At 38.1% G+C, this 16654-nt stretch overlaps 1 protein-coding gene across 1 annotated transcript; it reads left to right on the top strand.

The window, feature by feature from the left end:
- The first annotated feature begins 6 nt into the window (after positions 1-6).
- Positions 7-8238, top strand: flrt2 (fibronectin leucine rich transmembrane protein 2). Its single transcript, XM_073816767.1, has 2 exons — positions 7-404; positions 2551-8238. The coding sequence occupies exon 2, from the start codon at positions 2952-2954 to the stop codon at positions 4941-4943; it is 1992 nt and encodes a 663-aa protein (XP_073672868.1). The 5' UTR covers positions 7-404; positions 2551-2951; the 3' UTR covers positions 4944-8238.
- Positions 8239-16654: the final 8416 nt, after the last annotated feature.

Raw genomic sequence — 16654 nt, 5'->3', positions numbered from 1 at the left:
CCTTTCACGAAGTAGGCTATGATGATATGATACGCAGTGGCGTGGATGTATTCTGGGCTTTTTTCGCGGAGTTTACCGACTCCTGGAAAAAGTGGATTTTGCAAATGTGAATTTGATGTAAATTAAAGGTTTAAACGAGGGCTCAGCCGTGGAAAGAGGAACAGAGGGAGTCGCCTCGGCAAAAAGTAGTGAGCGCGGACACTGAGCTCTCCAAACGGGAGTCAGTATGCTGTCCGGAGGAGCCGCGGGCGGAGAGGAGCTCGGAACCGATTCGGTAGAACAGCATGTTACTGGAATGGCGTTGGATCTGTACGTCCCGTCTATTCCACCGAGCGCATGAAGAACGAGAATGGGAGAAGTGTTCAATGTGCTTTAATTATACGGATAAAACCATGTTTTATAAGGTAGGCTGATTTTGATAGACAACAGCATTTTTTTTTCTGCTGGATGAGGTCCACTTACGCGTTTAAATACAGGTTATAAGTGAATCCACATTTTACGTTAAAAGTGTTCGTTTGGACATGAATAGCTACTTGGAAGTTACACAGTTTCTAGGCATTTCGTCCGAAACTATTCTGCTGTAACTATGGGCTTTTACTTTTCCGCAAACTGCTGCGTTCGTAGGTTAGACTAAGGCTTGTCAGCATTTCAACATATCCGATATCATATTTAGGGTAAATAGTGGATAACCGAAGCGGTTTATCTGGTCAAACATCAATGAGTGTCATAGCACCGTTTCTCTTTTACTTATGCTCGGCTCTCAGTACCATGATTATTCATTCACATCAACAGCTTCGCTGCTCTCTCAAGTTCACCTTATTCGCCTCGAAATGTTTCCTGCGATAACTTTCAGTGTTGCTTTGTCTTTGCTAATTTTGTTTTGTCTGCGAACACGCGTTTTGGTTAAGACACACTATAAAAACAGTTAATTTAGCTTTGAATGTCAGAAATCCGTCGTAAAATATGGTTACAACATTTCAGCCATTAAGGGATGGCGTTTTGGTGCCTGCATATTGTACAGTTTTCAGCTGTGTATTTTCTTAGCCGTTTTATAGATAGCATCTATAAGCACCATCAAAATAAAACGTGGTAAAATGGAAGACCACGATGAAATCAACGTTCAGCAAAACTGGCCTTTTCATGAACAATAGCCAATAAACATACAGTATACACAGTACAGTGTGTCCCACACACAAACATAAAATATAAACATTAAACAAACAATATGAAATTATCATGAAATACCCTGTTGCACACAAGTGATTAGAACAGTAAGAATAAATACATATTTTAAATAATACAAGTTTCAATTAAATATAATAAAGTATGTTATAATAAATGTCACAATACGTTTTTTTTCTACAGAAACCATTTTGTAACTTAACTTTAAAACAAGATTTAACAATACTTTACTGTAAAAGTGCATGCATTGTCTTGAATTTGTATTTTTACTTCCAAAATAATATTTTAAAACTACAGTACAACTACATTTATTGTGTGTTAAATCAACTGTATCTTCACTAGATATGATAACCTAAAAATAACAGATTAACAGGTTTTTACTACAGAATTTGTACAAAAAAAAAAAAATACCTTCAACCTCCATGGAAACTTTTTGTCAGTTCTTTAGTGGAAAAATGGTTCTAGTTTATTAAAAATGCATTACGAAAAAATGGTTATTTTAAGAACTGTTCACTGAAAGGTTCTTTGGTGAACCAAAAATAGTTGCATTTTGTTTTAAACCACTTTATGCTCATTATAACACATCTTAATGACATTTAAAATTTTGTTTTGTTATATTTATACTGCTTTATATTAGGCCTATTTTCTGCTAATGTATTTTTCCTTATTTAAATCGCATCTGTGCTAGCTTGCCTCTTAGTAAAGACAAGCTTTCTCTTGCCAGGCATTGACTGTCTTAACTCTATATTAACAAAGCAGATGGTACAGGCCACAAAAGCAAAAATCCAGTGCAGAGGTGTTTGCTGAAGGCTCAAGATGCTAAGTAGTATGTTATTTTACAGTGAGAATGAAAGCATAATGTCATACAAAAGTCTGTTTTCTGTCCCCCAGGTTAAAAAAATAAAAATAAAAAATAAAAAAATCCCTCCAGCGTTGATTAAAGGGCAGCAGCTGTACGATTATGAAGTTTATTTAGATCAAATTGGTGCACATTTAGCTTACTTATGTTTTTTAATCTTAACTTAAAAAAAATTATACAAGCAACCCAACTCTGTATATTCAGACGGTATATTCAGTAAGAGTTCTGAGTATGATTCTGAGACCTTGAACTAGCACAAAACCTCTTCACTGAGACAAAAGATAAATAAATATAAATATTTGTTCATTTATTACTGAAATGTGCAATACATTTAATTTATTCTGTGTTATATTTCAATCATGAGCTTGAGATATAGTATTTTGAGGGCATTTGTTTTCTAAATTATTATATTTTGTGTGTGTGTGTGTGTTATGAAGTCAGTGGAAAACTATATTTTTGTTGTGAACCCATAGTTTGCTGTATTCTAACTTCTCCTTATTTTGAAACAGGTCTCTGGACCCAAATGTCACATCTTCCGGAAAGTGCTTGGGCTGAGGCCCATCAGCACTTGACAGCAGGCTGGGAGGTGGACGGTGTGGCTCAGTGCTTCAGTACTCTCTCAGTCACACCCTGCTTGGGCCCTACAGTGAGCGAGAGCAGTTCTGCAATGATCTGATTCTTCAGCATGGATAGCTTAAGCGAGAGAACCCATGCACTCGAATGAGACCACCTCTCCAGACAAGGACTAGAAATTATCAAGGGATTACTCCAATTCCTGGTTTATCTGCGAACTGCACATTAGAATAATCTTTTAGAGGACTTAATTTTGCTGGATTTGTTACGTTTCCTTTTTACTCCCTCCAACCACTGATTTTGTCTTGCCATCCTTTCCCTCCCCTTCTTTTTCATTATGGAGTTTCAAGCCGGATTTTGGAATAACGATTGGACTTCATTTCTTCGCTTTTGGTTGACAGTGTTGTTGAGCTTGCATGTGCAGTTCAGCCCCGTCTCCTCCTGTCCCAAGGAGTGCCGCTGCGATAGAACATTTGTTTACTGTAATGAGAGGAGCCTGACGTCTGTGCCTCTGGGGGTGCAAGAGGGATCTAAGACCCTCTTCCTCCACAACAATCAGATCAACAATGCCGGCTTTCCATTGGAGCTACACAATGTTGCCTCTGTAGAAACTGTTTACCTATATGGAAATCAGCTGGATGAATTTCCCCTCAACCTTCCCAGGAATGTTCGAGTGCTGCACCTCCAGGAAAACAACATCCAGACTATCTCTAGGGCAGCACTTGCCCAGCTACCCATGCTGGAGGAACTCCACCTGGATGACAACTCCATCTCAACCGTAGGGGTAGAGGAGGGGGCTTTCAGGGAGGCTGTCAGCCTCAAGCTTCTTTTCCTTACCAAAAACCACCTGAGCAGCATTCCTATCGGATTACCGGCAGATCTCAAGGAGCTGCGCATGGACGAGAATCGCATCGCCGACATTGACGAGTACGCCTTCCAGAATGTCACCACCCTGCAGCGGCTTTTGCTGGACGGAAACTTGCTTGAGGATGAGGGCATCGCTCCTGGAACATTCCAGGACCTGGTCAACTTGAGAGAACTGTCCCTAGCTCGAAACTCCCTCACCACTCCACCACCATTGCTCCCTGCCGCATCCCTGACCAAGCTCAACCTGCAGGAAAACCAGATGGACACCATTGAAGTGACAGCCTTCGCTGGGCTCAATAAACTGGAGAAGTTAGATATCTCCAGCAACCAGCTTCAGTTTCTTCCACCGGGTGTCTTTGACGGCTTGAGAAACCTGAGGAACCTTAATTCGAGGAACAACCTCTGGCGGTGCGACTGCAACATTAAGTGGGTCATCGCATGGCTGAGGTCTCTGCCATCTGCGATAAATGTCCGCGGCTTCACGTGCCAGAGTCCAGAAAGGGTGCGTGGCATGGTAATTCGAGAACTCACCTTAGATGCCATCGACTGCCCAGCAGGCACAGTGCTGCATCCTTGGCCAACCCATTCATATCCATCCACATTGCCACCCCGCAGAACCACCACCATCACCACCACGACCACCTCCAGAACCACCCGCTTTACCACCATTTCACCCACTGCTTTTTACCCCGCCTCTGCCAACCCCACACCTCCAGTTCCACACTTCCCTCCCGGTCCCCTACCTCCTTACGAAGACCCCTTAAAAATCTCCTTTCATGTAGTGAATTCTACCTGCATCGACGTGAGCTGGGAGTCTTACTTCACTGTGACGGCTTACAAGGTGACTTGGGTCAAGATGGGGCAGAGTTTGATGAGTGACATCACTCGAGAAAGAACAGTCCCGGGATACCAACGAAGGCTTAGCCTGTCAAACTTGGAACCCAGGTCTATCTACCGCATCTGCGTGTACGTTCTGGATACTCTTAACACGTACAGACCAGGCGAGGATACTATCTGTTCTGAGGCTAAGACCAAAGCCACATCCACGTACTCTGAATCTGAGCAGGCTGCCCAGCAAGACAACACCTCCACACTCCTATTGGCTGGAGTGATAGGTGGGGCAGTGTTGGTGGTCTTAGTGACACTTCTCAGCTTGTTTTGCTGGCACATGCACAAGAAAAGCAGGTCGTCATCGTCCAAATGGAAATACAATCGCGGCAGGAGAAAAGACGACTACTGCGAGGCCGGCACCAAAAAGGATAACTCCATCCTGGAAATGACTGAAACGAGCTTTCAGATAGTGTCGCTAAACAATGAGCAGCTTTTAAAGGGGGACTTCAGAATTCAGCCCATCTACACACCTAATGGAGGGATTGGCCTCAGAGACTGTCACCTCAGTAACAATAGCATAGCTTACTGCAAGAGCAGTAATGTTCCCAGTGTGGACTTCTGCCACACATGATGCTTTTCGATGGATGCTACAACCATTTGTTCAAAGAAAATGTAGTTCAATATACTGTAAAATACACGTATACATATATACATATATATATTTCCAGGTGCAGTCAACATGGTAATTTATACTGTGGACAAGTATGTGGAATTCTGCTATATTTTCTATTCTTAGTAAATATGAAATGGTTTTGTAATATGTGAGGCTCAAAGTGGTTTCGCTCAAGGACGCTGCAGATGTTTTGTATAATCGAAGCACGTTGGCTACCTGCTGCAAGTGCAGTCCACAGGTTTTGCCTCTCAACCACTTTAAGATCTTGAAAACGTTGCTAACCACACAACCAAAATATGCCCTTTGTGCTGAAATACAGCTACCCCTTCACACAACAGTAGTTAAGATAACACAGTGGTCAGGAAACCAAAACACCGCTGATTAAGCAGAGTAGAAAAAAAGGAGCTGAGTTTTTTTTTTCTTTTTTTTTTGGAATTGAAGTGCACTTTCTTAATGCAGCAGAGAGCATGAGCACTCATTCAGGAAATGAGCTTTTGTGGAAATCACATTTGAAGGGAACAGGGACCACTCTTCAACACTCTGCAGTTCCACAAGGAAAAGCCTACGTTGGTGAATGCGGTAGGGAGATGGTTAGAACGGGTTCCTGTGCAAGCATTTTTTCAGAGTATATGTGTATCATTTTGCCCACCAGGGGGCATCTTGTCTCAGATTATACAGAGGATAGCAGCTCAAATAGACCACAGACATTCTAGCATGTTAAAATTCTGACTTTATGGGAATCGCTTTTGTGCCGGAGCCTTATTTTCAAGTAATTAGCAGCCCAAACATTAAATTAGGTAATATAATAGCTAAACCCCTGTGGTAAACTCTTAATATCCTGAGGGAGCTCTGTAATCTCCTTCATGTTTCTTTAATTATAAATTGTAAAACATAAGAAAATGATGAAAAACTTTAAGTCTGTATTTGCCTTTTTAAAAACTAAAATTGCCCTTTCTAAACAGGTTCTGTGATTTACAAATTAGGCCAGGGTATTACACAGAGCTCCAGCTCACTATCTATTTCTGTGCTCTCGCATCATGAACATTCTACAGCAATGTCCAAATCATTGTCTAGCTTTTCCTTTACTGACCGAAACCCTTTTTAATCATGCATCACATCAGGTGGGATGATGAATGGACGTTTAAACAAAAGCCCTCTCTTTACGGAGAAGAACTGGCACATGCCAGATTCTGTCTTTGAAAGAGTTTCAGATCCCTGCATGAGTGCAATTAGGACTATTTTTTAATGGCGCACACCAGTTTTCCAAGACAGAGAGCCGAGTTTGGAATTCAGGCTTGCTGTGGAGAAGTATTTATCATGCGCTGTTACTCATAGACTTTACTTGCTTTGACAAGATTTTATTTTGTGGGCCGAGTTCAAACCCCCACTGCATAATCCCTTGTCCAAGAAAGGGGAAAAAAAATGCAGAGGTTATTTTCGCTTGGCAGGAGATTTCTGGATTGGGACGGGGGTTTGTAGACAGGGTGGTGGTCCTAATTGTCGGAGTTAACCCTTCATCGCTCTCCGACTTGGCGTTGAGGTTCAGACCAGATCGCTGGATACTTGTTTACATCCAAATTGCTTTTGTAATCACGCAAAATCAAACAGATTGATTTCTGTGACTAACAGTTGGTGCTTGAACAGGTTAACTACCAACAACCCACACGGTTTTGTCTCACAGTGGCACCAACAAAATGCTCTCTAAAAGGAAAAAAGGGCTACTGCACTTTTGTGGTCATGAAAGTATTTCTCCTTAGCATGCCCCATCTCTACTTTTCCTCCATATCTCATCTGAAGGCTTTTAACTGATGTGTACACCATTAACAATTCATTTCAAATCCTGCGGCCACCCGTAACTCTTTTTAACAGACTTCCTCCACACAAGTCCGGTGCGGTTGTCAGGCTCAGGTTCCCCGAGAGGAGGCGGTTGCGGTGGCTCAGGCCCAAATGAATCGCTGCAAAGTTAACCCGTTAGTGAGATAAATCTGTCCCGAGCCTCTCGCAGACATATTTTCACAGAGAGTAAAGTAATGGCAGGCTAAGCGGAGGAACTTATTCATGCCGCTATCCAGTACATCACTCCCTCCATCGATGTCCTCAGAGCTAGAGTAGAGGGTTTTTTCTGGGTCGTTACCAAAACCAGAAATGTTTTATACTGAACAGTTTTATCTGTTGCCTTACTGTAACCCAGCAGTATGTCTTAATGTGGTTCACGTGAAGGATTTGACATTGTTTATACAGAGATCTACGTATTACAGCGAGAGTCACACATTTTGAAGGCAGGACTGAATGGAAAGCACACATTTTGAAGGGCAATTGCAAACAGCATCCTGACAGACATCAATAGATGACATTGCTAACAAGCCAAGGTCTATCCTCCAGACAAGAATGGCGTGTTATGATTCAGAGTGACTCATTGCCTCGCTCGTGTGGCATACATTGTTCTTTATTTTCTATGGATGAGCTGAAAATCACAGTAGTGGCCCTGTAGTCAAATGGATGTATTACACAAAAGGGAGTGTGAGCAATGCCTTGCGTCCGTAATCCTACCCAACAGTCAATCCGTCTCTTGAAAAAGCACATTGATTTGGTTTGGAATAATTACTCTAAATGACTGTGAGGTCAGTCTGAACAAAGCACTACCACAAATGTGGCTGAATTCATCTTTTTGATCTTTGTGTGTCCCTTACATTCTTTTTTGAAAGAATATATTTTTCTTTGTCTTGAAAGGTTTTCTCACCTGTGCAATTTGGTATATATATTCACTATTAAAACTTATTTAATACAGACTTCAGCACATCAGTTGACAGTGGTTTTTCATTAGGATAAAACAAAATCTAGCTGATGTTGGAATGAATCAGTAACTCAGCGTCAGTTCATGCTAATGGCAACCTGACAACTATAACAGGTTTAATAAGAACAACCACAAAGTTTCATGTGTTTTAGCATTCTGGGTCTATTTTCTTCACATTTAAGATGGGGAGTGATTCTACTTTTCTCATGTTAAAGATACAGTGATTTGTTTGGTCTGTAAGCTGGGTTTTTCTAGTAGAATCCATTGGGAACCAAAGTAACTTTTGATTGCTACGTGCATTTAATTTCTTTTGTTTGTTTCCACTACTAAACTGTTGTTGTTGTCCCATGTATGTGCCTTGAAATGAACTTACAATGTAAAGTCCTCAAACCTTTAAATGTTTTTGCACAAGTTGTAAATAGAGAAACCAAGCTTTTTTTTTTTTTTTTTTTTTTGAAAATAAAGGAGCCATCAGAATTGACCGGTGATCTTGTCCATTATAGCCAAATCTCACTTTCTTATTTTTCAAGATGTGTGATCTATTTATTAACACATTGTACTCATAGACGCCCAACACTGCTGGCTAGTGTACCAATATTTTTGTCAATTAATGATGTTAATTGCTTTGGACAATTTTGTGTCGCTTGGAAGAACATGCATTTCTCTTTTTTTGCTCAAGATGATAGTTGTAAATGTAAATTACAAAATTATTTACTCACACTCAAGCCATCCTAGGTGTATATGACTTTCTTCTTTCAGACGAATACAATTAGAGTTACATTAAAAAAAATGTCCTGGCTCTTCCAAGCTTTATAATGGCAGTCCAGTTAATAAAAAAGGTGGGGGGAGTGAATGTACAGCACTCTCTCCACCCTCAATACCACGACTGAGGTGAGTCCCTTGAGCAAGGCACCGTACCCCCAACTGCTCCCCGGGCGCCGCAGCGATGGCTGCCCACTGCTCCGGGTGTGTGTGTGCACTTGGATGGGTTAAATGCAGAGCACAAATTCCTAGTATGGGTCACCATACTTGGCCTCACTTTTACGGGGCAGCCGTGGCCTAATGGTTAGAGAGTCTGACTTGTAACCCAAAGGTTGCAGGTTCGAGTCTCAGGTCCGGCAGGGATTGTCGGTGGGGGGAGTGCTCCCCGGGCGCCGCAGCAATGGCTGCCCACTGCTCCGGGTGTGTGTTCACGGTGTGTGTGTGTGTGTGTGTGTGTGTGTTCACTACTGTGTGTGTGCACTTGGATGGGTTAAATGCAGAGCACAAATTCCTAGTATGGGTCACCATACTTGGCCTCATGTCACCTCTTTCCTTTCCTTCCTTTCCTGAAGCACCTTTATTTTTAAGAGTGTGTGTGGAATACTTTTTATGATGTATGGATGTTTGATGATGGAATGCCAATCTCTCTTGAACGGGCATACGGCAGTTAGTGGAAGCTAGAGATTATGCTTTACAAAGTTTTAAATATGATATTATTCTTACATAAACACATCTATTCACTTTAGAAGGTTTTTATTAAATCCCTGTGTGGAGTACTTTTTTATGATAGATAGATGCACTTTATTGGACTTCAGAATCTCAACAGCCATTCACTGGCATTATAAAGTTTGGAAGAGCCAGGACATTTTTAGGTAACACTTTAGAATACTGTTTCATTAATAATGAATAACTACACAGGAACAAATGACTAATGCACTATTAACATTATAGTAACTACTATTAACTAACAAGATACTCTGATTAACAAATCACTTAGTAATAGCACTGTTGACCCAGTTGAACATGGTAGTTCACTATTAGCTAATCAGTAACTACATTTTTTGTTTCATATCTCCTGGAGAACTATTAAGAACTACTATATACATGCTAATAATTAATGTAAATAATGCAAAATGTATAATTAATTCTAAAGTGAAGATCACGGTAACACACTAGTCAAGTATGACTCAATTATTACCAAATCTGTCAGAAACAATTACTAATTATTTGGATATTTTTTGTAAGGTTCACTTCCGATGGCCTTGTTAACACTTAAGTCATTACTAGTGGGTTACCATGATCTTAACTTTCGAACACGGATCCAAAAAATTAGTAATTTCTTTAGAAGGACGTAGTAACATTCGAATCATTACTGTCCAAAACCTTAAATATAAAGCTTACAATGATTTTAGTCGTTACTAGAGAGTTTTCATGATCTTCACTTTAGAATACTGATCTAAATAGTTAGTAATCCCTTCTGAAGTATTTGATAATTCTTGAGTAATTACTAGTGGGTTACCATGATTTTTACTTTAGAATTAATTATACATTTTGCATCATTAACATTAATTATGAACCTGTATATAGTATTTCTTAGTAGTTCTCTGGGACAAAAATAGTAGCTAATAGTAAGCTAATAGTGAACTACCACTTTCAACTGATTTTTTAATCAAATTTATTGTTAGTTAATAGCAGTTACTATAATGTTAATAGTGCATTAGTCATTCATTCCTGTGTAGTTGTTCATTAATGACGGAACAGTATTCTAAAGTGTTTGATTAATAATTAAAATAAGAATAAACATAATTAATTATATATTCCAATAGTTTTCAGAAGCCAAATGATAGCTGTATGTGAGAATAAGACCATAATTTACTTCCTTATACAAAATAGTCTTCCCCATCTGCTGAATAACTCTATAAAAGTCTATTATACTAGTATCTATAATAGTAAAATGTATTTACAATATAAATACAATATAAATGATTTATAAAGATTTGTAGATGTCTATTTTTTTTTTAAACATATGCTTATTTTATTGCATTTTTTGGTGTATGTTAACATTGATGAGACAAGGATGAGCAACTGACAATTTAAAAAGATTTTGACAAGCTGATGACAGCTGCTGTGCTTTAAACAGTTGGACGATAAAACCTTCTCAGTAGCTGCCTCTTTAAAATTTCATCCTTTCCTTCATCCTAAAACTCTACAACCAGATGGACATCTTTGGCCACTGAGTCACATTTTGTCAAGTTACAAAGAGTCCAGCATACAAAAAAAAAAAAAAGCATTTTGACATCCCAGCATTATGTTCCATTGCTCTCCATCCAGATTTTCGCAAATGCAAGAATGTATCTTATGTAAAAGCCCTATTCAACACTGTATCTGATCAGGGTTTGGAGAAGCCAAAACCAGCCTAGCAGCTTCATTTGGTTCAACTGGTTGACTAATTGTTGAGACAACACATTCTATCCAATACAGCATATAGTTTTGAAAATATTTAGAAATTTTCTCACAAACATTGTAAAATATTTGGCTTATAAACCTTTTAAATGGCTGGCTATACTTGTCTTGAACTGTTTTGATAAGGTTGCTTCTCATGTTTCAACCTCAAACCCACACAATTTCTCCCAAGCTATTTACAGTAAAATCCTTCAAGCTTTAAGGTTATGGTTAAGCTTTAGTCCAGAGAGCCAGAAATTGGCTCTTTGTTCTTCTATGATTATGAGAACTTTTCTCAGCCTTCGGTCATAAAGGTGCGGATTGTCATTCTGAATACCGGAGCCTCATAAAATATGAATTTTACAGCTTTGATGAACGGTACCAAGCGGCCTCAAAGATGTTCCTCCTGAAACTGAAATTATTTGTCCCTGACCTACTCTTTTCAATTTTAAAATGATTTTAAAAGAGTGCTATAACAGCAAAGTCAGCAAGTCCGATTCTCCAAAATGTAAAAGATACTTCTCAGTTCCATGTTTTAACTCGAAGCAAAGAAAAAAGAAAAATCATCTTTGTTGCTTTCATACCAAGAGGTTTCAGAATTGGACAATATGTTATTTGAAAGGAATTGTGAGGTTCTGTATTTTCTATGAACTGATGCAGAGACTTTTCTTATTCACAGAGAAGAGCTGAAGGCTAAAATGAGTCTTCCTGCTCTCTGGGGTAATCTGCCAGGTCAGTGGTCCTTTGTCTGGTTGACTTTATTGAACAGGGTCGCAATTATTACGCAGAGCAGAAGCCACCATCGATCGATCATGATTGTCCTGTTTTAGTGGGAAGCCCTCCTAGGACGGTTTAGAAGCAATTTCATCAGTACATGAAAAATGAGGACAAGTTTTTAATCTGTCTAGACCAAAAAGTCTATGGTTCTGCTAAATCAATCAACATAAGCTTATTTTCAGGTTCGAAATAAGAGGAATCAAGCACAGATGAACAACTGCGGTCTGTTTCAACGACAAAGTCTGAATGAACAAGTTTCTTGACAAATATCTGTGTTGTGTTGCACATTAAAATGCAAAACCGTAGTTTTACTTCTCGCCATGTTTGTTCTGTCATCTTTTTAACTTGCATCAACTAAATATGTTGCAGTGTTTGTATCTGTTTTTATATTTTGTGACATTCTGGTTGCACCACAAGCTGATACTGATATGTAGTTTTATTTCGTACAGCCTGATAAACAATCTTTGAGCAAGTTCCTCTCACGCATAAACAGTTTTTTTCTGTTCTTTTTAGTTTTCAGTCTTTTCTCCCCAAAACAAGAATGTCAACAAAGTGCCTGACTGTTTTTTTTTTTCTTTTTTTTTCTATAAGCTGTGGCATTTCTACAAAATGGTATGAAAGGCCTTTTTAGCAGGATTGTCTAAAAACAGCTTGCTCCAAATTTCACATTGACAAACATGTTTTTAACGGATTGTCAAGCTTGTTTAGATGTCAGTTACTCTGTGGTTCACCTCAGAACTGTGAAAACTGAGTGAAATATGCTTTAAAAATGTAAACAGAGGTCAACAAATATGAAACACTCAAGGTGAAAGGGAAAAAGTGGGGATGTACAGGTGCCAAAAATCATAGATACAGTATGCACATGTAGAAGCCACATGTGACCACTCCAAACACAGAGGCTACGTTCTCACCACAAGCCTTAGTGCCCAATTCTGATTTTCGCTCAGATCTGATTTTTTTGTATAGCTGTTCACATTGTTGTTTTAAATGTCACCAATGTCAGATTTCCAGTGTGAACAGATCATGGTTTTGATCTGACTTGTATGCGCAAAAAACAATACAAAGAGGGTTGCCATGTTTTCACATCAAATTCCGCCTAATTGCTTTTCAAAAGTAGTCCAATACTAGCCCAATTGCATTCTGGCCCCACAGGGTTGAAAAACAACTCGTGGCAACAGTGAAAATGTCAAAAGTCACACAAAAGTTCCATCATACAGAAGTAAACTTAAAGGATGTGAAGTAAGCGATTATGTGTTTATTTATAATGTGATCTGCAGATTGAAAAGATCGGATTCTATGTGGTTTGACTTTTTCACACAGCCATTAGAAAAACAGATCAAAATATCAGATTTGGGCCACATTTGGCTGCAGTGTGAATGTAGACACATTCGCCATCTTGGAACAAGATGCCATATTATTGCGCAGCTTGAAAAAAAAAAAAAATTACTACAATTTAAATTCCTAAAGAGATGTGATAAAATTTCACAGGTGAGAATGTGTTGGTTTGCAAAAGTATTCACACCCTTTCTTTTTTTTCACGTTTTGTTGCTACCTTATGTTAAACCGGTTTAAATTACTTTTTTCCACATTAATTTACACTTTACTTTAATGTACCATATTGACACAGCAAAAAAAAAAAAAGAAAAGAAAAATAAATAAGCACATTTCATAAGTATTCATACCCATAACTCAGTACTTAGCTGAAGCACCTTTACAGCCTCAAGTCTTTTTGGCATGATGGGACAAGCTTTGCACATTAAAATTTGGCAATTATCTGCCAGTCTTCTCCTCTTCTCTCAAGCACTGTCAGGTTGGATGGGGCAGAATCACATTTTCAGGTTTCTCTAGAAATATTTTATTGGGTTCAGGCCCAGGCTATAGCTGGGCCACTCAAGGGCATTCACAGAGTTGTCTATAAGCCACTATTGTTGTGTGTCATTGTCTTGTTAGAAGTTGAATCGTCTGCCCAGTCTGAGGTTCTGAATACTTGGACTGGGTTTTCATTAAGGCTATCTCAATATTTTGGTGCATTGAGCTTTCCTTCTACTCTGACGAGTGCTTTAGTCTTTGCCCCTGAAAAACAGTCCCACAACATGAGGCTGCTACCAGCACATTTTACCTTTGGGATGGTTTCCTTTAAACACGATGCTTGGAATTGAGGTTCATCAGACCAGAGAATCTTGTTTCTCACAGTCTGAGGGTCCTTTAGGTGCTTTTTGGCTAATTCCAAGTGTGTTTTCATGTATCTTTACTGAGGAGAGGATTGAGTCTTGCCACACCGCCATAAAGATCAGATCAGGAATCAGGAGAATGTTGCAGTGATGTTTGCCCTTCTGTAAGTTTCTCCCATCTGCATATATGAGCATAGAGCTCAGCTAGAGTGACTATTGGCTTCTTGGTCACCACTCTAACCAAAGCCCTTCTTCATCAATTGCTCAGTTTGGCCAGGAGGCCAGCTCTAGGAAGAGTCCTGGTTGTTTTAAACTTCTTCCAATAAGGGTAAGAGAGTCTACATGCTTCTGTGAACCTTCAATGGAGCAATTTTTTTTCTGAACTTTTCCCCAGATGTGTGGCAACACCATTGCTATGACAAACTCTCTGACTATGGCAGAATGGAATAAAGGGTAGATTCTTGTCTTCCAAAGAGAACTGTTTCTAAATTGGCTGAACAATTCAATGATAATATGTCACATTCCAAGGATTACATTTGAATTTATACAAACAAAAATGAATCACGCTACTTATTCAAAGCGCTTTGTCATCGTCTTTTTGTTGCGGATAGTAAATTAAGCAAGAAAGGTTAATCCTCACACATGATTGTCCTAATGGTACATACATAAGGAGTTTAATCAAGAATCATCATGGACAATTAACACAGCACGGATCATTTCAAGTGATTTAATTTCACTCTGTAGAATATTGCATTTCACCTCTAATGAGCTGCTCATTCTAGAACTGCTAGTCGACTTTCTTTACCATACTGATTAAACAGGAAGCAACTAACTCTCTCAACATATTGTGGGTCTCCAGGTGCTGCAATTAAAACATCTACTGCCTGTTTAAACATTTTAACTTGGGAAGGTGATAAATGGCTGTTATCTAAATGTGTTAATCAAAACAATTAAATAAGATAAGAGGTAAAAATGCAAACTGGGAGCAATTCTAACTATTTTTTTTTTTTCATAACCATTTCTTGCTTTTTTTCTCTGATTTTTTTAGTCAACAAAACATGCATATTTTTCTATATATTATTATTATTATTGTTTATAAATGTAACTAACAGAGATTGGCACTCAAGTTAGTGACACAGACTTGAGTCACACTCGAGTCGCATTTTAATAGACTACAAACTCGGCCTAAAATGACTCCAGACTTGACTCGACTCGAGGAAAAGGACTCATGAATAAACAGCAGAAGCAGTGCGGATCATATAACAAGTGCTCAGTGTTGTTTATGGCAAATATCTTTCAGTGATATATATATAGTATTTAATCTAAAGCCAAATGTGCTTTATACGAGCCCTTTCAGCTCCATGCGCTTTTTCTCTCAATCCGGAATCTAAATTTAGCATTGTTATTCTGTAGGCTAAGGACATTTCAAAATAATCATGTAGGCTAATTATAATTAGGAATGTTGTTGTTTGATGGCTCGGATATAACTTAAATTTGGAAACTGCTGGTTATCTTTCTTTTCTGCTCAAGATGAAAACATTTTAATTATTGTAGACAATTTTAGTAGGTAATGCTTTTAAGTAAAAAAAAAAAAAAAAGTAAAGATTTCAGAAGGAAAACCCTGAACAGAAACAGTATTTTTGTCACATGGCCTCGCATGTATCTAAATGTAAGTACAATACATACAATACAATACAATACATTTTTGTCCGGACCTCTGCTTGGAAGAAAATATAGAGGCCTTGCTTCTTGGAAGTTTAATTGAATAGCCCCGATCATATCATATAGCAGATCATATAGCCTTTAAAACCTTTATGTTGAGAGAGTTAGTTGCTTCCTGTTTAATCAGTATGGTAAAGAAAGTCGACTAGCAGTCCTAGAATGAGCAGCTTTTTAAACAGCCTTTAAAACAGCTTCGTAACTAGGAAGATTTCAATACATTTCTGAATGGGTATTTATTTTTTATTGAAAGGAAGATTTCAATACATTTCTGGTAACTAATATTTTGTCAGGTAAGTCAAGAACAGTCTTTTGATACTAAGAAAGAAAGAAAGAAAGAAAGAAAGAAATCAATCATCTATCTATCTATCTATCTATCTATCTATCTATCTATCTATCTATCTATCTATCTATCTATCTATCTATCTATCTATCTATCTATCTATCTATCTATCTATCTATCTATCTATCTATCTATCTATCTATCATCAAATTCAATTGTCCTAAATAGGGTTGCAGGAATTTCAATAAATAAATTCGTTCGTTCGTTCGTTCGTTCGTTCGTTCGTTCGTTCGTTCGTTCGTTCGTTCGTTCGTTCATTCGTTCGTTCATTCGTTCGTTCATATATTTATTAAAAAAAAAAACACTTATCCTAAATAAGGTTGTATAAAATAATAATAAAAATCATTCATTCATTCATTCATTCATTCATTTTTTTAAACTATTCTCAAAACCAATTGTGTTAAATAGAGTTGAACGTAAATCAATCAATCAATCAATATTCATTCATTCATCCATGTGTGTATTTATTTAGTTTAAAACAAATAAATAAATTAATAAATAAATACATGATCTACCCATCCTGAAAAGCACTTTAAGGTTGCAGGACAAATAAAATAAAATACAAAAATAAATAAATCAATAAAACAATAGTGTTCACTATGCATATTTTGTTTGTCTGTTTATTTATTTACTTAATTATCTTTTTGTTTTTAATCTGTCC

The sequence above is a fragment of the Garra rufa genome, chromosome 13, assembly GCF_049309525.1.
Source record: "Garra rufa chromosome 13, GarRuf1.0, whole genome shotgun sequence".
NCBI lineage: Eukaryota > Metazoa > Chordata > Actinopteri > Cypriniformes > Cyprinidae > Garra > Garra rufa.
Note: the sequence above shows the minus strand (reverse complement) of the source record. Positions and strands in the feature narration are given on the sequence as shown.